General features: G+C 37.0%; 1 protein-coding gene across 2 annotated transcripts; it reads left to right on the top strand.

Moving 5' to 3' along the window:
• The first annotated feature begins 3,225 nt into the window (after positions 1–3,225).
• myb (MYB proto-oncogene, transcription factor) lies at positions 3,226–21,775 on the top strand. Of its 2 annotated transcripts, XM_002935809.4 has the most exons (16): positions 3,226–3,547; positions 7,798–7,912; positions 9,191–9,262; positions 9,549–9,641; positions 10,023–10,243; positions 10,689–10,908; positions 11,448–11,513; positions 12,564–12,668; positions 13,721–13,960; positions 14,491–14,844; positions 15,543–15,688; positions 15,849–15,963; positions 16,053–16,178; positions 16,458–16,568; positions 17,120–17,230; positions 20,452–21,775. In XM_002935809.4, the coding sequence occupies exons 1-16, from the start codon at positions 3,525–3,527 to the stop codon at positions 20,560–20,562; spliced, it is 2,229 nt and encodes a 742-aa protein (XP_002935855.2). In that variant the 5' UTR covers positions 3,226–3,524; the 3' UTR covers positions 20,563–21,775. The 2 variants fall into 2 exon arrangements, with proteins under 2 accessions (XP_002935855.2, XP_004914636.1); XM_004914579.4 differs by lacking the exon at positions 14,491–14,844 and having other exon boundaries at positions 3,229–3,547.
• The last annotated feature ends 1,054 nt before the right edge of the window (positions 21,776–22,829 follow it).

The raw sequence follows: 22,829 nt of genomic DNA on the forward strand, positions 1-22,829 counted from the left end.
TCTTCCACTGGCATTTATGTAAAATGACAGCCTAAAACCTGGCATTCAGATGGCGAACTTCTCCATTTATTTTACACAGCTTTTATGCAAAATTTCATTTTACACAGTGTAATAAATAGCACGCTCGGGGCTGGGAGATAAACCACGGTCGGGGCCGGGGGAGGAGGGATTGGCCGCAGGGAAGTCTCAAAAGATTTTTCTGCAGGGGGGTCCGGCACGACCAAGTTACGCTGCTGCCCAATGACAGGGGGAGCTTAGCTTGAAACCCAATTAGTGTGATATTTGTGTTGAGCACTTATATTCTGCATTAGATATTCTTGGTACTGGCTGCTATAGTAGTACATTTATTATACTCTAAGGAGGATCTTATGCTACCCCTCAAAGTTGGGCTAGAACAGTAAAAGTCCAAATGCCATTAGTCTCAATCAGTTGTTGTCAGACTTAAGGCCCCCATACACGGGCCGACTATAGCTGCCGATATTGGTCCCTTGGACCGATTCGGCAGCTAATCGGCCCGTGTATGGGCAGAACAGAGCGGCCTGGCCGACCGATATCTGGCCTGAAATTGGCCAGATCTCGATCAGCCATGTTAGAAAATCCAGTCGGATCGGGGACCGCATCGGCTCGTTGATGCGGTCCCCGAACCGACTGCCCCATAACCACAAATGTAATGGATTATTTTTTTTTTAAGTTTCTTGCTACCCGATATTGCCCACCCGTAGGTGGGGATATCGGGTGAGGATCCGCTCGCTTGGCGACATCGCCAAGCGAGTGGATCTTATAGTGTATGGCCACCTTTAGTCCCAAAAATACCTAGGATTCACACCAAATCTTACCCTGACATTTTATCTGGGTTTTTAGTGGTATCTAGGATAGCAAAAAAACATTATCAGAGTGGAATAACCATCTAATATAAAGTGTATATATACACTTTTTTTAAGTGTATCAAATATCTATTTTTATATTATTAACCTTCTATTTATATATATTTTCTATTGTTGTATGGATATTAGGAGTCATAAGGCAGAAAAGTAACAATTAGATAAAATAAAAGGTTGTTAATGCTTTGTATAGGCCTTAAAATGGGCCTAGGGTGGCACAAATTTAGGGGCGGCCCTCCACAACAAAGTTTTGAAATTTTGCTTCCATAAAGAGCAATGGGGACCTCACGCAGCCGGATAAGAAATCAGGCGCTGGGTAGGTGGAAATAAATACAACCTATTTAGGAATAATATAAACAATACTCTTGAGTACTGAATATTTTAAAACAAATTGCACATTGTTTAATGCATGTATGTTATTTGTGCATGCAGCACTGTAATGTAAATATATATGGAAAGTTAAAATAGACTGTGCCACAATTTGCCAGAGTTTAATTTAAAATTCTCTATTCATATGTATAGGATTTTAGGGGCGTATATATCAAAGGGTGCACTCTCATTTTTACCCATTGATATATAATACTATAATAACTATTTATTAAAATTGCATAGACAATTGTGAAATGTCCCCCTTTGATAAATATAAACTTTTGTCTGACGCCGATTCTAGGACTGGGCTTGAGTGCATATTGGTATTTTGGTCTTTAAATTCTGCCTAAGCTATCATTACACATCTACACAAACTCTCATCCTTTGCTGAAGGTGTGTGTCCCTGTTGGACCCTATGTTCTTCCACTGCCTGTCCCTGGTGTACAAATATCTCAGTAACGAGAGAATCCCTGTTTACACTGTGTGCATTGTTGCCTTTGTAAGTGTATCACTGTAACAATTTAAGTTTGCATTCATGTGTATTAGTGTGTACTAGTTTGTAAAGGGAGGTTAAAGAAGTGACATGAGGGGTCAACAACCCTATGTAGGAGAGGGCACTAATGAGCTTTTTTGGACTTTACAAGTTAATTTACTTGCACTAGAAGGCTAACAGCTATACAAAGCAAAAGGTTCATTAACACCCTCACTACCACATTAGCCCAAAAGGGTTAGATTCTTTGCCCTGACTGACACAATTGTTCTAAATCACTTGTATTGGATTAACCCCCTAGAGTGCCAAAGAACAAATGATTTTACATCAAAATATTTATGCTATATGCATATATTCTTTTAATAATGTTGATGTCTGTGCTTGGTTAACAAAAATACTTCCCTTACTTATTAGTTAGCAACTTTGCAGACTTTGCGTTTCACATTTTTCATGTGGTAGTATATATTATTCTTCGTTTATGTCTTTTTGTTTGACAGCCAGTGTGTACAACAAATAAAAAACATGATCCACAAATACCTAACATTCCCCTGAATGCACACTTGAAAGTCCCTTAATATGTAAACTAGTGCAAGGGCATTTTAGTCTATGGTGAAAACAAATGCACAAGAGGGATGTGCCTGCCCATGAACATGGCAATTATCAGTTGCTTGGTCTCACTCTGAGAATGCACTTTTACTTCATGGGCCAGACTAAAGTTGTGTGGGGGGGATTGTCTTTTAAATAGCTTCTATAAAAAACTGCAGTCAGAAATATGAGAGAATATATGCCAAAAATACTTTAGTGAAATTAAAAATGTTATGCCATTAATTGGGCCCTTCATTTGTGCTAATATATGATGCATGTGTTAAACACTACGAATTGTATGGCAATGGTCTCCATTACAGTAAAACCTTAAAACTTACAGTAGTAGTTTACAAGACAAAAAATGTAAAGTTTTCTGCATATAAGCCAAAAAAAAACTTTTTCTGCTGTCTTTTGGTCAGCAGGAGTTTTCTCTCAAACTTCTCCTCCTAGTATTAATTCTATGAGTTATTGCACCCCCTAGAGAAAATTCTAAACGATGTTCCAAATATTAGCTCAGAATCCAATACTTTAACAATTATTTAACCCAGAAGGTGCCTTTTAAAATGGACGGTGCTTGAGTGTCGGTAACGTGCAGAAGGGAGCAGCTGCGTGCCGGAGCGGTTTAGCGCATAATGGGAAAGTGGCACTGACGTTGCGGGTTCTGGCACTTTATTGCTCATCTATACCGCAGCCTCTAGAGAAGGAGGTCTCAGTGCATGAAGTTGCTCTACCCCATATCGAACTGGGCTTAGACACGTTATATTTGTGGAGGCTGTAGCTCCAGCTGGGTCTGACAGCTCTGTCAGTGCAAGGGTTAAGAGCACCTTGTGTCTCTCTTGTGTCAGAGCGGGGATTGCAGTAGAAAAGGCGCCTCTGTCTCGGCTGTGCATACACCTCCGCGCTCCCCTGGCCCGGCACTGCCACAATTACCCCGAGGGAGGGCAGAGAGCGCCTGCGCAGCTCCAGGGGCGCCAGATTTGGCGGGAGGGGGTGTTGCCTTCTCTTTTTTGTTCGAGGGAATCTCTGTTTACAGTTACTAGTCTTTCATCTCTTCAACCTGTTCCCTCCTCCGACCCCTCCCCTAGAGCCTCTCCTCCTTTTTCTGCGGCTCCTGAGAAAGTTTCATTCTGGTGGCGCTGGATTCTTCAGCAAGTAGCGAGAGAAGCACTCCCTCCTCCTCCCCTGACCTTGAGCTGAGGATGGCCAGGAGACCAAGGAACAGGTAACGCCATCTGCTGCCATGCCGGACTTACCTCACGCTTCATTCATTTTGGATTTAGAACTTGTGTTTGCTGCAAGAGCTGAAAAGCTACAAGCCAAGGATTGCACTGGAGTTTAGGATCGTGCCCAATATCAGGGTGCCATGCGTTGTTGTAAAGGAGCATTACTTGGGCATTGGCTACCAAGTGCCTTACTGCTGCTGGGAGGAGATCGCTGCGCTTGTGCCAATTGCAGAACAGTGAGCTGTTCATTTAAATGCTGTTCATTCTGCATGAGCTGAGAGCTGCATGTCAGGTGGCTGCCAACTTCAGCGCAGGCATACTTCATCCTGCTCAACAGGAGCTCCAACCTGCGCTGCTCAGTTGTTATTGAACTACAAACCCCACATCCCTGGGGAATGGATGTTAGCAGCAGCTGAAGGGCAGCAGGTTGGACGTTCTATATTGTGCAGTTATACTGAGCTAGGCAGTATAGGTTCAACAGGGGTCAGTAACCTATAACACTATGGCTGCCCTGCTGTCAGAGGATTCTGGAAGTTGTAGTTCAGCCATTTCTAGAGGGACAGGTGGAACATTCACACATCTTAGCTTTACATTTTGTCCTAGGTGCACTGAGCACTTGCCTGTCTGGCACTCATGTAAAGTAGTATATTTCAGTTGCTAAAGATTACTTTTCAAACCCCCATGAATGACAGGTATTTATTTTATCTCTGTACCCCTCCAGTGATGACTGCCCTGCTAGTGCCCAGCTTGCTGGCACATGTCCTTCCTCTGATGTGCATTTTATCCCATGTGTGGGATTGTATCCATGAGATCAGTTCTTTGCTGCTTTCACACACGTGGACATTGCAGATCTCCTCAGACAGGTTTTCCTTTCACTTGTGACATCTGGACAGTAAGGGGGACTTTTTTTAATCTTAAAATAAAGTGTCATGCCATAACCCCTCTCCCGTACAGTTTTGATCAACTTTTAGCAACATTCTAGAGACTGGTTTCTTTGTGGAAGCCAGTCTTACAATAAATAATCAGCAAACTGTACTTTTTCTGTACTGTATCAGTGAAAGAACATGGCAGGGGAAAGGAGTGTGAGCATGCACAGTCATCTGTAGATGCTTGAATAAACAGCATGTCAGTTTCAAATATCGAGGCTTCAGTCGCCTCCTGCAAACCAAAAATACAAAGCAGAAAATCTTTATTGATTGCTGTTGTTACAGTGGGTGCATATTTGCTTCAAGCAGCTAAATGAACCCACATTGCCACAGTGGGGAATGTCCATTAGTCTTGGTCTCTTTATCCGGGTTTATCAAGCTAACCATTATTAGTAGTCTTTAAAATGTTGTAGAATAGTCACAGGCACTGATTACAGTTTAAGAATAGGAAAAGGGATATAGCTCTATACTGAAAGTTTGTTGGTGGCTTATGGATGGTGATATTCATCAGATCTGATAATTCTAATCCTTACTCATGTTCTTGAATGCCGATGCAGAATATGTTGACAGGTCTGGGACAATTTTAGTCCCTTGTAAAGTTTAGAGTGGTCTATTGCTTTACAGCGTTCTTTAGCAACCTGTTTAATGTTTTCATTAGATGGCTGAAGCAAGGGCAGGTTACTGGGTGTTAGGGAGCTTCAGGGTTCAGTTTCTATTGTTTTCTATTGCTGAAGAAACTGAAACTTCATTCAGGGTGATCATGAAGAACCACCCTAAATAGCATGGGGACCCTTAGGCCAAGAATCACTGGTTTAAAACGTTCAAAACTACTGTTACAGCCTTATAGAAAGATATTTCTAGCATTGCAGTGGTTTTGTAGTATAGATCCTTTTTCCATAGTAGCCAAAGTTTTTGGTGATGGGAACAATATGTGTTCCTCAGAGTTGAACTGGCAGGCTAGAAGTTGATCTGTTGCATTATTACATACTGACCACATGGCTCATAGCACAGACTGTACTTTTCATCCAGTTGATTACTTCTTTCTTAGCTAACTTGCATTTCACTTTTGTGTCTCTTTATATGTACTAATATCTTCAAATGGGAGCCCTACTGCAAATATGGATTTGTTCTGTGACTTTAGAAAATAACAATATATTGATTCTGAATTAATTCATCAAGTCTGTTTGTGTTAATAGTGAAAACTCATGACATGAGTACACTGTGTATGTTGGAGAGGTATATAGTAGATTGTATTTCATATGCTTGTGGTACTAAGTGGCTTAAAATGTCACCGACAAATTAGACTTTTATGATCAGTTATTATACTAATCAATGTTACATTTTAATGCAACCATTTTTTGCACCCCTTCCAGCATTAAATATGTTACATATTATACTGTGGTGTCCCATAAGCTGTCTACAGTAATTTTGTTGTGGTCTCTATGGCAGAAGCACACACACTAATCAATACAGACTTGCACACACTAAGTTCTTTCTTTTGCTTAACCTTATGCCATTGCATAATTTAGTTCCTTCCAAGCAGAATGTTAGTACCCTCTTTTTTCATTTATATGAACCACATTCTGATGAAATTTATTAAAAATCATTAACCTGCCTCCTTGTTGCAGTGTGGAAGTATAGTAAAGTCTTTACTAAAGGGCAAGTATACAAAAGAAAGAGTATAACAACATCCAGCTATCTTGGGGTTGCATTAGAGCTATGATTGCTTAGAGCTATGATTCTCCATACCCTATCAAGACCTATGATCTCTTTCTTACACTGGGCAGTTTCAGTTAACATCAGCTCTTTCCATACTGAGGCATCTGCTGTAGAACACTATGTATTTCTCTATTCTTCTAAGGCAAGTTAAGTGTCAGAATATACAGTACTTCCTGTTAGTAACAACGGTCTCATCTCTATAGTTGAAACAGTTTGCACTAGCAGTCAACAGAGTTAAAAAACAATTTAGAAGACACACATATTTCCCAGATTGGATGTTTTAATATACTTTTATTGTTTTAGCACTTCATAATCTTGATTAAAATGTTACTTTCTACTTACCTGTTCTAGTTTTGTTCTAATACTAATATTTTCCTTTCACTTCTGTACTCCCAATGGGGGAAATCCCTTAGTCATAAATTAGGCTGACATAGTAATTTCAATACAAGAAAAATGCTATGTTCGAATTGGTCTGCAACATTGTAGTTTAAATATAAAAAAATGATGAGCGGTGGATGATTTCAGTCTTGGTGAGCCACAGCATCTCTTTAACAGAGATTTTCATTCTTTTGCTTTTCAGCATCTGCTGGGAGTTTTACTGTTGTGCTGAGAGCCACAGGTTGAACATCACATTGCCTGTGTATCTGCCAAGTTTTCACTTCTCTGTTTCCCTTGTGTTGTAAAATTCTCTTTGTCTGCTTTGGTGAACTGTGGGAGGGTTGGCAATAGTGTTTATTTACTAAACACTGTGAAAATTTTGCTGCCTTTATTAACATCAGTATTGACTGTCACAATGCAAGCCCTTCTGCTTTTTCTTAAGTACAGGTCCTGCCACCTTCAGCCAGCTAGCAGGCTGTGTGGGGGAGATAGGAATAATAGTTCAACAGCTGTAAGATATTTAATCCAGTCACTGCACAGTCATAATTGAAGAAAAAAAAAAAAGAAAAGTACATTTACAGAAGTTAGGCATATTAACACTTCAATTGTGAGAGTTTTAATGAGTAAATCCAAAACTAGACAAAGTGCCTCTTTACTTCAATGTGCTCACACATATTACATATTATTTTTCAGGTTTCTGAGTTGTTAGGTTACACTAAGTATAACTGCATACTATTGCACTAGACCCTCAACAAAAAAGTTGTTATTAGTAGGACAAAAGGCTGGACTAGTTCCAGACAAGGTACACATGGTTGAGTATTTCAAAATATAGATAAAGACGTTTAGGCCCTGTTTGACACTTGATCTGAAATACTTTTTTTTTTACTATCCTTAGATATTCAGGGTTATTTTAATTTTATTGGTGGAAAGGTTGCCAAATGTGCAATTTGCCACTCATCTAAGAGCAGGAGCAGGTCTGAACATGCACAGCAATGAGCAGGCTGGCAGGCCCTCATTCTTGTATCTGTGGATACCAAAAACAGTAGAACCTGTTCATAATATCAGGGCGACAGCATACCATACAAATCTTGTTGTGCAGGATTTAATATTTTGCTAGGGAATATTAGAACCTATTATACTTTTTGTAATGTACTTTGTATGTAAAAAGTTTGATGGGCTGTCTTTATGTGTTCCCATCCTTACCTAATGCTTGCCTTTGTTTATAGCCAGTACAGCTCAGAAGATGAAGATGATGACATAGAAATGTATGAACATGATTACGATGGCTTGTTATCCAAAGGAAAACGGCATCTAGGAAAGACCCGCTGGACCCGTGAAGAGGTAATTACACTAATGCAGTTTTGATGATTTTGTGTTTAAGTATAACACTGGGCAATTTTATTTATTTGCCTTTGGCTGTGTACAACAGGGCAATATTTACACAACCATTTCTTTAGAAAACGGCTTCCTTGGGCATCTCTTTCAGTTTCCAAGTCCCAAGTTTGTGTTAGGTCAGTTGCTTAGAGAGGAGAAAGGGTGTAACCCATTTCTTCATGTCAACTTATATTATTATATATTGGCTTTACTGAAGTATGTCACGCCATTAAAATGGCAGCATATGTATCCGAATTCTACCTAGGGGTTAATTTCTAATGACTTTGCCATCAGTTTAAGAGTAGTTTACAACAATTGTTTCTGGTCCAAACAAGCTCAGTGTATATAATGTCAACAAAGAGGCAGCTACACTGTGTACTTGTTTTGGAAGTGCATTCATACAGCATCCCCTTGTGAGTTTTCTGGTTTCTAGAAGTCATTTAAAGGTTTAATTGAAAATTAATAAAAGTTCAAACAAAGGTGGACTCAGGACATATACCTTTATAACAACTATATTGTACTACAAAGCTTTCAGATATTATAAAAGATCATCTATGGAACTTACTTGTTTTAGCAAAGGAGCTAACGGTAGGTGGCACTTTAGGTATGGGGGAGGACTATATTAGGCAGGCAAATTATAATTGGTTGCTCATAAAACAACTAATTGATAAATCTGTTAATTAGGCTTGTGACTACTTAAACAGAAAGCCACATTGTATTCACTAAATGTTTTGAACAAAATGTGTCACTGATGACCCACTTAGAAATAAAAATTCATAAGCACCAGATTTGGACACATGCCTAGCTTCACTGGGAGAGTTTATCAAGGTTTGGATCACTTCCTTCTGCTTTACTTTAGCCAAAAAACACTATTTTTTTTAATATTTTTATGCACAAAACATAAATTTATGCTTTAAATTTATTTATACTAGATATACCATGACCTGGATGAATGAAAATCTTCATAGACATTAGCTAACAAGTCCAGTTGCTTTAAATTTATTTATACTAGATAAATCCATGGATTTTGTTCCTTTGTTCAAGTTTTTGTGGGGTTAAATGTCAAGTATTTTAAGATTGAATGAAAATTGTATGTATTTACGTTATGTCTACTATTTTATCAAGGTAGTGTACATCCATTAAAGTGCTTGATTTATTTATATTACCTGACAAAACATTTTACAATCCATTCAACCAATGGTTTGTAACATAAAACAGTAATATTGCAATGTCTTTTTTTCTCAGGATGAGAAACTCAAGAAGTTAGTGGAACAAAATGGCACTGAAGACTGGAAAGTGATAGCCAGCTTCCTGCCTGTAAGTCTTTTTTGTTTGTTTTATTTTTTGTTTTTTTCTTACTAGAATCAACTTTTTTAGATCTGAAAATTATTTGGGCAAACAAAAAGAGGGTCAAGGTTTTGACTTATGATAACCTGGAATCCATTGGTGTGCAATGTAAACAGGGTATCATGTTATCATGTTAACCAACAAAATTCCACAACTCAGTTTATTGTCACTGTTAAGGGAAGGGTAGGTACCATGTGCATTACATAAATATGCATGTGTTAATCCATATTAATTTAATCTGTTTTTTTACTTCCAGAACCGAACAGATGTCCAGTGTCAGCATAGATGGCAGAAAGTTTTAAACCCTGAACTTATCAAAGGTCCATGGACAAAAGAAGAGGACCAGCGGGTATGTTTAGATTTTCCTTTTATGTTCTTACTGGGAAATCAATCATCAATTATGGGAAAAAGAAACTAGTAATACCATACATACAGTATGAAACTGTAGTTTCCTTTTTCCAGTGTTTGCCTAGTTTTCTCTAATTTGGTATAAATTTACTAAATAACTTGCAGAGAAAGAGAGCACAACAGACTTGGAGTTTTTACATCTTGTTACAGTGCTTTATGTAATTGCCTAATTTGATAATGCTCAAGCTGTTAACACCATATGTGGAATACAGTTCAAATATATAGCAACTTGTAAGACAAAAAGTGGGTACACTGTTATATATATTTTTTGTCCTGTGTTTGTGAAAATTATGTAATTGATTATTGCATATTTTTTCTAAAGGTGATTGAACTTGTTCATAAATATGGCCCCAAAAGATGGTCTGTCATTGCCAAGCACTTGAAGGGTCGTATAGGCAAACAATGCAGAGAGAGGTGGCATAACCACCTAAACCCAGAGGTAAAGAAAACTTCCTGGACTGAGGAAGAGGATAGAATCATATATGAAGCGCACAAACGTCTGGGGAATAGATGGGCAGAAATTGCAAAGCTTCTTCCTGGAAGGTAACCTAACAGTTACAGAGTGGATTTTGGTTTAAATCTTGTATAACTGGCTTTTGAAGCATGTGGTCTACTTGATATATTCTTTTTAAGTGCTGTCTGGTTTATTTGAGTTACTTTTTTTCTTTACTCCTTTGTAGGCCAAACACATATAAAAATATTTTCCAAGTCTTTGATTAATAGACCCAGATTCAATAAAATGTGTTATTGCTTTTAAACATTTACTCTTACCCGAGGCAGCATGCTTTTAATAAAGCACTGGACAACTTTAGTTATCTGATGAAACATACTTTTAACAGAGAACTGGAACACAAGTCCTGTAGAATAGGATGAGGAATATAGGAATAGGAACACTTTTTGATCACAGGAAATTCTTACTTTTGTGTCCATTTATCTTTTTTTATTTATCTTAATTCAAAAATAATTTCAATGTCATTTTCATGTGCAGAACTGATAATGCCATCAAGAACCACTGGAATTCTACCATGCGTCGCAAGGTTGAACAGGAAGGTTATCTTCAGGAATCCAAAACCAACCAATCCTCCATAGCCACAAACTTCCCAAAGAGCAACCATTTGATGGCTTTTTCTCACACTCCAGCTTCTGCTCAGCACTCTCAGCCCTCCGCAAGCAGCTTCCCTTACTATCATATAGCTGAGCATCAAAATGTAAGTATCATTATAGTTGTACCAGAATTCAAGTATACTTACACATATCTGTGTCGCGTGTGGCAAGATTTATTCACTTACTGGCACATAAAAACACTGACTTTAGGTTGTTCAGTCATATTCTTTTTGATATAACACATAGAGCTTTTACAGTGCCAAAGAATACAAAAGTTACAGTGCTAATTATTTTGTAATTGGCCTGTTTGGAAGTCTTTTGACAATAGCTGCCTAGTTTGAATATTTGGGAAAAATAATGCAAACTTGATGCAAAACTTTTAGTCATAGGATAAATGAGCTTTCTTCCTATTTTTACACTTCTTTGTTTACTTCTGGTGCCAATGTTTTATGCTTTAGGGACCATAATTCCAACTTAAGTAGGAGGCAGACTGATGCAAATCAAAAGGCACAGAAGAAAGGCAAATTACTCTGTAAATAAATATTTAAAAAAAAAATTAAGCAAATGAGGAGATGAATCAATCTTACAAATGTGTTAATATTCATAGGGAATATTGAGCAGTCTTTATCTTTATTTTCTAAAGGCCTACCCTGTAGCGCTGCATGTCAATATTGTCAATGTCCCACAGCCAGCAACTGCACCAGTACAGGTAACTGTATTCTTTATTTTAAAATATATATATATTTATAGGCTATTTAAGCAAGTATATAATTTAGTAGTGCAGTGTACTGTGTGAACAAGCAACATTTATAAACGTTCTTAATATTGATAATTCATTCTCCAGCATAACAGTTCTGAATATTTGTTAGAATCCAATTAACAAATCAAGAGTTATGTGTGTGACTTTTAATGCAATACTTTACTTCTGGAAGAGAACCTTGGGCTGCTATTTTATTTTATACTGCCTCAGAACTGAGTGTTACTTTGTGGTTTTAGTGAAAGCATATTTATTATGTAGGGAGAAAGCATGGAAAAAGGGGAAGTTCTGACTCAGCAAGTGAATAGCCAGAGTATCTCTAGTTTATTATATTTTTTTATATTGTTAACATTGTTCTGTATTAGTAGCTTTCTTAACATATTTTCCAGATCTGCTATTTTATATGCAGAAGGATCAGTTTTGTTTAGAGGGTATAAAGTGCCCTGATTCCTAACTAGATACTCACCTACCTTTCATTCTTACTATAGATACATTCCATTTTTATTAAAAAAAATAAAGATCTACTATGTCATCAGAGGTGCTTTTTTAGCTTTATTATTATTAACATGTAGTTATAAAGCACCAGCATATTCCGCAGAGCTGTACAATTAGTTGCATATGGTCCTGTATTTCTGTCCATTATGTAACAGTTATTTTTAACTAAACTTTGCTGCTAACAATCTTTAGCAGGGATCCCCAACCAGTGGCCTCAAAGTAGGTGGCCATTTTTACATTTTTGGATTGGAGGCAAGTTTTGAAAGCACAGAGTGTTCAGCAGTCTAGATATAGTTTAGAAGAGGTAGTGTTCCTGCATTACTTCAGTTATTATTAAACTATTTCTTAAGGGCTGCCTGGGGGGATCAGCTAGTAGTGCATCAGCTTCCAGAAAAAGTCAGGTTGGTTATTTTGTATATACTGATACTATATGCGTCCTTGTTTCAAATTGTATATTAGGTATATTTTATGTCATTTAAATGCAATTTTTTATATTGTTTATTTCAGAGACACTATAATGATGAAGATCCAGATAAAGAGAAACGAATAAAGGAATTAGAACTGCTTCTTATGTCAACAGAGAATGAAGTAAACCAGAAGCAAGCACTACTGGTAAGTTTGCATCTGAATACCAAGAGGGATAGCTTTTAATGAATCAGAGAGCATAGGAGCAAAATTGCATTTCCATATGTGAGTTGATTGTTGCTCAAAAAAGCAACAATTTTATTGAAATGCATTGTGTGCATTATATTGGTGAATCTAAATAGTGTGTAACAGTTAACAGGCATCATGAATCCTTGAGGTGCTCAAAATGTATGTATTTACTCTTACTTTTCCTGTTCTCCCACTTCTTTTTAAAAAGTTCTTGTGACCACCTGAGATTTTGCTTTTTCCTGCATGCATCCTAAGTAAAGTTTTTACAAGCTAACTAATAGTTAAACCTCATCAAACTACAATTCTCATTGTCGTACTCAATATTTGTTGAATGAGGTGCAATTATCTTTGATATTCTGTATATTCTTTGGTCATTATGTCAGTACTTATCATATTTGTTCTACTTGAAGATTTATCTTATTGTCTGTACTGGACTATCCTTTTCAGAATATTTACAGTTACTCGCATACCTAGAGGAGGCCATAGTGCTTTCTTCCACTGAGGCATTCACCTTAAACAGATTGCATTACTTATTCATGAGCATTTTTCTGTAAATATTATGAGGAATGCATTAGCTACGACAAACAACCTTTCCACTGCTTAGAAAGATTGTTGTGTATACACAAAAGCCATGCCCCTGTTGTTTATAGTCTATTAAGAGAAAGTAATTGGAAAGTATATCCTACCAAACTACACACTCATGCAAAGTATTAGTATATTTAGGTGTATTGTTTTTGACTATTAGTAATGTACACGTGTACACATTATATGACGTTTCTTACAAAGACATTCAGTGTGAAATAGTAATTGCAAGATGACACAAGTGCAGTAATACATTGATGAAAGGAAACATCTTGACAACTGTTTCAGAAGTGTAAGTCCTTAGGATGATGCAACTTCTTTTATCTTGCTTCTAGCTCTGTGTGAGACACCTTGAGCAATTTCATTGCTTAGTTACTTCTTCTTTTTTTACTTTGATCTTAATTTTTCCCTCCTTCCTTAAAACCTAGAATCATGCAGCAAGCTATCCCACGTGGCACAGTACAACTATTGGTGGCAACCCGAGACTACATCGACAAAGCACACCTAACTCCTGCCTAGGGGACCAACACCATTCCACGCCTTCACCACCAGTGGACCACAGCTGCCTGCCTGAGGAGAGTGCAGCCCCAGCCCGGTGCTTTGGTGTAAACCTCTTAATTCAGATGAAGAATCTGCCTGAATACTCAGAAACACAGCTTATAGATTCTGTAAGTTATATAAGGTATTTGTGCAAGAGGGTCTTCATACCCATATATGCAGTTAATGTTATAACATATAGGAAGAAAAGAAAAATTAATCTAGCTTGACTATGATTTGCCAAGCTGCAGCCACATATTTTTATTGTGGGATCTTAGAAATATAAGGACCCCTTGCTGCATATTTATTTAGGGAATTACACTATTGGGGCTATGAAACTATAACCTGTGGTCTTAGAATACAGAGCGCAACCAGTGACATTTAAATTGGCATATGTCATTTGCCTGTGCAGTGGTACATGCATTTGACAACATTTCATAAAATAGTTTTTGTTTCTTTAAAATCAGTATACTTGCAGGTATGTTTAACACTTGTGATACATGCTTGTTACATTTGTTACATTTTGGATTTTAGCGTCACAGACTGTCTGCTACATATAATTAACATGGTTTCATAAGATGTAGCATAGTTCCACTCTAATAGGTGATTGTAGGGAGTGCTATCACTGTGTTAAAATTTGTGCCTCACACATTACTTCCAGGCTCCTTCTTCATGGGTTGAACACAACAGTTTTGAAATCAATGAACAAGACGATTCCTCACCCAGCAGCACTCCCTCAGGCCAAACCTCAGAATCTGAGGATGGAGAAGGCAGCCTCTGCAGCCCAAGGCTTGTGCCTGACATAGATTTAAGTGAAAGCATGATGTGTCAGGGCTCTCCTTGCTCCCTAAATTCTGCAGAAAGCACCCTGTCTCCGAGGATCATCTTGCACAAAAAGAGAGGGCGTCTGAGCTACTTAGTCAGTGAAGAGCGAGGTCTCTTCAGCCTGGCTGACCTCAGCAGTTCTACGCCTAAATACTCCCCAATCAAAAGTCTGCCCTTCTCTCCTTCCCAGGTAGATCTGGCATAGCTGTCACTAATGTTCAGTCACCATAAAATTAACACTAAACTAAATATTTGGCGAAATTACTAATTCCTCTTTCTGCTGTTGATTTTTCACTTGGGGATTCAATCACTTTTAGATCTTTCAGGTCTTGAGCACTAAACTTGTTTAACTAGCACTCCTAGTCACTCCTTATTTTGCATATGGCTTCATATATTTTTCAACATTTATTGTGTGTTTGCACTTTGGATTAACTCTTCTTGGTTTTCTGGTTTAGTATTTCTTCTAATTCTGGGGTCTTAGGTTGCAATGATTGTTCTGGGTGGAGGTTGGGCCATTTATAAAAAAAAAATATTTTTCTTCTAGAACATGGCTGTCCAGCTAAAGGCTGGAGGGTAGGATGTGGCCCTTTAAAAGATATTTATTGCCCCCAGCATTAAGGTCTCCATAGACCTCTTTATATTACATTTTATATGACATTTTCATTATAATTATCTGGCCCCAAACTGTTAAAAAGTGAATAAACATGGAAAATCTTGGACAGCTATGATCTAGAAAATAATGGGCCAATCACCCAGTTGATGTTTTCATGTATGCTCTAGCATACATAAAATCTGATAAGCATATTAAGTTGTATGGCTACATAAATATTTATTGACTTAAAGTAATGAGTCAGAATCACCAACTCAAATCTTTCTCTTTTTTTTCAGTTCTTAAACACCTCAGCACAACACGAGAATTTAGAAATTGAACACTCATCTCTGACTTCAACTCCAGTTTGTTCATCTCAAAAAACTACCTTTTCCACATCTCTCCTCCGGGACCACACACCACGACTCCAGAAGGAAAATCACCTGTAAGTTATTTCTAGCAGAAATTTGTTTTGTACTGTTTTCATGGTTGACTTTGGAATATAAGTTTACACACTCAGCAGGATCAGAGATGATTTTAATTTTTATATTTATATTTTGGGTAAAAAAATAATTAGCTTTTATTTCGTCCTTTCATATTTGCAGCCTCAGAACCCCAGCCATAAAAAGGTCCATCCTGGACAGTACTCCAAGGACTCCTACTCCATTCAAAAATGCATTAGCAGCTCAGGAATTTAAACATGGTCCTCTAAAACTGTTGGTGAGTTGGCTGTAAACATTGTTGTAGGGTGGCACAATAGAAACACTCAAAGACCTAATACTAAATGTTTTGTTACTGTCTTATTTTAGCATCACACACCATCACATCTTGCTGAAGACATACAGGAGGTTATCAAGCAGGAGTCTGATGAATCTGGCATTGTGCCTGAGCACTGTCATACAGAGGAACCTATACTAAAACGTATCAAACAGGAGGTAAGCAAAAACACATGCACATTTATTTAAATGCCCACCTTAATATTCTTCATAGTAACCTTCACAAAGAGGCAAAAACTTTGTTTTGAATAACTACATAGGACATTGTGTACCCAATAGAAGCTAGTTGCAGTCTTTTCTTAAAAATGAAGCAGTACTACAGTTATACTGTAGTCTTGTTATATCAAGCACATTGTCTTTGAAGATGGGTTATAAATGTGCAGTTCTCAATAATTTTATTGGAAACCGTTTACAGATGAGGTGCTTTGTGCTTTTTAGGTGGAATCACCCACGCACAAGGTTGGCAACTTTTATTTTTCAAGTTATTGGGAAGGAGAAAGCCTAAATGCTCAACTTTTCAGACAACAGTCTGCCTTGGATGATACCTCAGTAAGTATAAAAGTTATTTTGCATCTGTGTGCACTCTCTACTCTCTTTACTGTGCACTGCAACCATCAATCACATTTTTAACACACAGTTTACTTCTTTATAGTGATCTTTACTTTGTAGATATTCATTGTGTAGTCTCTAAAGTATCAAGGACATTGTACCCTAATCATAATAGTACATGTTTTAGCAGTTATGGTTGTTCTTCTTGTGTCTTATGGTCAAAAACTTCTTTTAAGCAGACAATAAAATAAAGGGATGGCAAATTAATGGCCTAAGGATAAGCTGATTTAAAAAGATATAACTAGTTATATGTTACTGTGCATATGACTTCCAGACATCATGCTTTCTTTTATAAGCTGTCTAATCCATTTCTGTACTTTTCACCAACACATTACAACCCTGTACATAGCCCACCCCATGATCCATCTGCCCATACACATTTCTAATGATTCCCCACCTTATACATTTTTTGTACCATCTCACATTCTAAATCTGCTTTAGATGCATTTCTTTAGAAATTTACTTGATTTCCATTTGTCTTGGTTTTCCAGAATAGCATTCTTACCAGTTCTCTACTAATGAAGCCTGTGTGTGAAAAAGAAGATCATATATTCAAATCTTTTCCTGTACAAAGTATTAAATCCTTCACAAACCCTCTGCAGGTAATGGCAATGTTTAATACTCAATTTAATTACTAGGCACTTACACTGTGATTGTATTAGTGTTCATATTTATTCATAGAATTCATGTTGCCATCAGTTTGTAGAACTGCAGTTTACAATGCAATTGGAAAATGAATTAATCTGGCAGACTTTTTGATCTGATCTATTTTCCTCTGAACATTTTGTATATAAGATTTTTTTCTTTGATATGGATATTTAGCTCCAAAAGTCACATCTTTTCCGAGATTAACTATGCATCAAAATTCCAAAAAATCAGAATCCGACAATTTGCCAGCTAAAACTTGCCGAGATCATGTAGAAGTCAATGGCAGATGTCCCTGCACTTCCCTGGAAGATCCTTCTTTTGATTCAAAACTTTAGAGGTTTCAGATTTTTGATGCTGGTTTTTTGTGTGACAGTTAGAAAAAGTCAGTTTTCATGTGACAAATTTTCTGCGTCTATTCCCACACTGACTTTTACAGTTCAGACTTTTTAGTAAATGTAAGAAATTTGTGGAAACGAGTTTATTAGAATTTTTTTTAAAAATGATAAATGTTAGAGTTTTAGTAAATCTGCCTCTTAGACTAAAGAAAATATTGCTGTGTGGCTCTGTGGATAGATTGTAATTTAATGAAAACATGAAGTAGATGGGGCAAAGGGGCATAAATAGTCACTATAGCTGTTGAGCAGTCTTCTTTTATAAGCTATTGTTTTTTCTGAATTCCCATGGACTACAATTGGTTTTGAAGACAACAAAACTCAAATTCAGACCATTTGCAGTGACTTTCTATTTTTCTTATATTATTGGAAGTTATTCAGAGCTTCCTCCAGCTATTTTACACTTTAATGCATAAAACTGAGATAAACACTCACATGTGCCCTACATCTTATATGGTTTTTCCCAAGCAGCAAAGAATCTTCAGGTGCATATGTATAAAGGTTTATTTACTAACTCTAGGGATATAAAATGGGGCACCAATTTAAACATCATACACAAAAGCACTTGCTCCTGTTTGTTCCCATCCATACTAGCATTAATCCGGTGGTCGTGATTACTTGTGCATGAGGTGCAAGGCACAGCTTGGTTTAAGGGAGCATCTAACAACTGCTGTTCGTTTTTTGTTTTTTTTGCAGCTGATATATATGAGTACCCCAGTGTCCACTCCTTGTAGCCACAGGCAGACATCTAATTTGCCTATACATCACATTCTAGAACTTTGGAGGGTTTTACAGTAACACATGCAAACTTTTACCCAGTGCTTAAACCCAACAACAATCAAATGTTTGCTTTCTTTAGTCTAACTGAACTGCACTAGACTGGTAAAACCCAAATGCTGTTTGGTTGCTCTAGGTAACTCAACAATACTTTGCAAACCTGATAATACCATTAGATTGTAATGTTTACAAGACAATGACTGACTAAAAATTCATTGTTTATAGTCAGTTATGTTTGAAGGAATTTTGATTTGTAAGTTTGTTCTAAAGAAAAATAATAGTTTGATTTAGCTTTGCTAGAATATAAATACGTTGCATGTAATATGATAAAATTTGCAAAGTATTTACCAGATCTACAAACCAGTACTAACCAATAAAGCAAACAACATTTACTAGTGGCTTGTTTGAAAGCAGACGATTTATTAGTGTACATTGCTGGACCTGGTGCATACCCTAATGGGGAAATGTAATGACAGGCAAAATGTTGCATAATGAGAACTATCAGTATATAGCACCATAATCTCCTACAGCACTTACAAACACAAGGCATAATTGTGTACACATACAATGACATTGTACAAAAGCAATGCTCTATAAATGAACGGTTATATACATGTACATAGATAGAAGATGTCATAGGAAGTGCCAGGTGTTGTACTTGTGAAAGAGTGTAACATTGCTTACCTTAGAAGTAGCTACAAAAATAAAACTTTGACTTTCTACTATTTTTACTCCCCCACATATTTACTTCTTTCTGTGCTTGTTGTGAAGGCGTGATTCTGACGTGTCCTGACCTTAGAAGTGTGAACATGCTTTTGCTTGGGGTTTTGACACAGAAAGGGTGCCAACCCACAGTATGGACAAAAGCTAATGAATAGGCAGGGCAAAAAACACAGTAAATAAAGTGCTGATAAGAATACTAACATATATTCCCTGTTCACTTTACCCTGGGGTTGACTTAATCCCGTGGAAGCCTCAAAGAACTTAAATACAAGCTAATGACCCAGGAAGCACCTGCAAAAAATGACTGAATATGCAGCATTTCTGCTAAAATAAGATAAACCCTTTTTATTTCACTTCATCTTTGTAACCCAGGAAACTTCACACATTTCAATGATCTGTAAAGTTTGCAGCATACAAAATGCAGAAATGAGCAGCATACACATTTATAAAAGGAGTAATAAAACTATCTTGATCTTGGAACTAATTGTTCATTTTAGACTAGCATGTCTGGATTTTAAGGTCTCTACACTTTACCTTTCTTTGCACAAGAGGTAATGATTGGATATTGTAGCCAAAGCTTATTTACTCTTTCATTTTTTTGCTAGAGGGCACTTAAGCAGGATGAATGAGACCAGGATGTGTGACATGTGCTTGAAAGAAGAGTGTGTTAAAGGAACATTATTGTTTGACTACAAGTTGAATAAATAGCCTGAGATAATTGATATTTTCTTAAATCTTTGTATGTTAAGCTATAGAAATAATCTAGCAATAGCTTAGCCAACTAGATAGTCCTACTTTTCTTCCAAGCGTGTGAACATTTCTCTTCATAAGAAAAGCAGAGCGGTATTAAGGGGGGGGGGGGGGTGAGAGTGGGACTAAATCATTTTTTTCGGTGACTGCCCAGAGTTCAGTTTAAAAAAAATGAAGGTGTTTTTAATATGTATTCTATACATCTATCCTTTTTCTAAGTGTATTTTCACTGGTACTTAACAGACAGATCTAAGTTACAAATTGCTTAGGGAAACAACAGTTTGCATATTTTAGAGCATTATAAATACCCTTTTAGGGCGATGACACACAAGGCGCCCCACGATTAATCTCCTCTAGCAGTGGCAACTAATATGCTCGAATGCTTTCCTACTGGCGAGAATGTAAATTGCCAGTAATATACAATATTATCATTTTCCTGAAAATGCAAAGTATGTTCAGTGTTCAGATGAATCCTTTAACCCTTTACTCATTGCTGCAAACATTAATATTACAAATTCTTTCTTCTTTTACAGCACCTCAGTGGTACCTGGGATGTCATGTCTTGCGGCAAGATGGAAGAACAAAAGATTCTTGCAGAACAATACTGTAAATACATAAAAAACTTTTCCACACTAGTGATGTGAGGAAGAAGCAGGATCCGAACAAGCATTATCAAACCATAAACACTTAACGGACACTTGGAATTTTGTTTTACGAATTCCTCTACATGAAACGTTGGGAAATTTGTTCATGATTGGGAGAAATTTGTTGTGGTACAACAGTTGGGAGAAGCACCAAGTGCATTTTTTAGTTTGTTTTCCTTTTTTTTTTTCTAGTCCTCGACCCTTTTCTAGTTGGATTTCATCCGACTATTACTATATAAAACATGGATGTTAGGGAAAGAAAGAAGACAATCTTGCCTATATTTTAGGTGTTGCTTTTTGTAATTTTGTTCCTTTTTTTTTTTCAACAAAATTTGAAAATATTTTGGAGAACAAGCAAATACACCAGTATTGTTTTATACTTGTAAATGTTTGATGTTTTTGTTCAGAGCAGGCACTCTACTGGGTTTTTCTTTGTCAACAGACAAATTGCATTGGTACAAAGAGAGTAGCAGTAGCAAGCATTACTACAGTATTTATCACAGGTAGAATTATTTACTGGAATCCGAATTGTGAATACTCAAAACAGAAGTACTGTTTGATATACTTGCAAAACCATTAACCCTTGACGTGCGTGTGGATATTTTTTTTTTGTTTTAAATTTGCTTGCTTTTATCGACAGGCAATACAGATTTTTTTTTATTAAAGCAAATTCTATTTTTATTCAATAATTTAAATTTTTTTAATTAAAATGCCAAATGTTCATTGAGTTTTTTTGTACATTGTTAACCCCCCTCCCCCACTACCCTCCCCTGCTGCTATGACTGTAGCATGTAGACATGCTGGCATTGACAAAGCACAAAAGGGATTTGTACAAATAAGACCACTATAGTGATGTCTGCTTAATATGCACTAGCATTTCATACATTTTTCTTTGTTTTGTTAATTCACTTTTTTTTTTTTAACGTTTCTTCTCTGAGGAGAGAAAAAATGATGTGGGAGATTGGCGCCTTGCACCTTCAGTAGTTTGGGAGAAGACTGTGTTCATGTGTGTTTTTTTTTTTATCCCTCTCTGTATGATTTCCTCTGTGTCTGAAGTTCTGTACAGTACTGCCTTTTGTGTAAAACTTTTACAAACCCAAGAACACTGTTTTTTTATATACTTTGCTGCCTTGAAACAATTCAGTGCAGCATTCCTGCACTTATTTTGTACTGCCCTATAAGAAATAAAGTGTGTTTTTATATAAAAAAAAAATTGTTAATTGTTCCATTTTTGAAAAAGTATTAACTAATTTTCATTTACCTCTGTTTCATGTTTGCTCTATATAATGTGTTTTTTAATAATTATTCTCTGTTCTGATGTGGTACAACCCACTAATGTCGTGCCACTTGTGACAGTTTTTGGATACGTGTCGCTGATTGTCAGAATGGTGGCATTACTGAAATCCTCTATTAAAACAATCTAACTACCTAGTGAATGAACTGGCTTACCTTGTATAATATCAGGTGGGTACATGCCTTTACTGCAGCAGTCTTTCTACCCTATTAGGGACATGAGGCATTACCGGTGAGAAAGAACTCCAAAACTAACGCTTATTTCCAAGTGCAGTAGCAAAGTTTGTTGTTACGAGATCTTTGATTGATGCCCTAACTTAATTGTTATTAAAAATAAAAAGGAGAAAATATAGATGGCCTAGACTAGGGGGCACATTTACAAAGGCACGAACGCTCCGAGCGTATTTTTGCCGATTTTTTTGGGCGTCCGCACGACTTTTTCGTACGGCGCACGACTTTTTCGTACAGTGCACGACTTTTTCGGACGTTTGCACGAAAAAATCGGAAAGGTTTTACCGCTGTTTACAATTGTTCGGTACGAAAATTTCGTGACTTTCGGATCGCCAATACGATATTATCGTGACTAATACGATTTTTTCGTAAGCATTTTCGTGATATTTGCGATCTTCCAAAATTTTCGTTTCCAATACGATTTTTTCCCATTCGTGATTCGGATTCGTGGATTAGTAAATGTGCCCCTAGGTATAAGTGAATGATGGACAAAGGAAAATGAAGGCAAAGGCCAGTGGGTAAGAGTTTTTGCTTGAGTGGTAATACATGAAATGGTTTTCACATCAGGTTTCTTAAATGAATGGAATTAGGGGTGCAGTGTACAAAGGCCTATGCTGCAGTGTCAATACCCTGTATTTTATAACACACCCATGGGTGAGCACACGGAAGCACAGGTCCCTGCACTTTCTCTATAAATACAGACAGTTCTGTCTATTCTTCAGAAAGGTATTTGAGAGTGGCGG

This window comes from Xenopus tropicalis, chromosome 5 (assembly GCF_000004195.4).
Source record: "Xenopus tropicalis strain Nigerian chromosome 5, UCB_Xtro_10.0, whole genome shotgun sequence".
Lineage (NCBI taxonomy): Eukaryota > Metazoa > Chordata > Amphibia > Anura > Pipidae > Xenopus > Xenopus tropicalis.

What these genes read in the sequence shown, in the direction of transcription:
- myb (XM_002935809.4), top strand. Translation starts at nt 3,525, where the DNA reads ATGGCCAGGAGACCAAGGAACAG. An exon ending in CAAAAGAAGAGGACCAGCGG is followed by an intron (nt 9,642 to 10,022) that starts GTATGTTTAGAT and finishes TTTTTTCTAAAG; the next exon opens with GTGATTGAACTTGTTCATAA. An exon ending in TAAAACGTATCAAACAGGAG is followed by an intron (nt 16,179 to 16,457) that starts GTAAGCAAAAAC and finishes TGTGCTTTTTAG; the next exon opens with GTGGAATCACCCACGCACAA.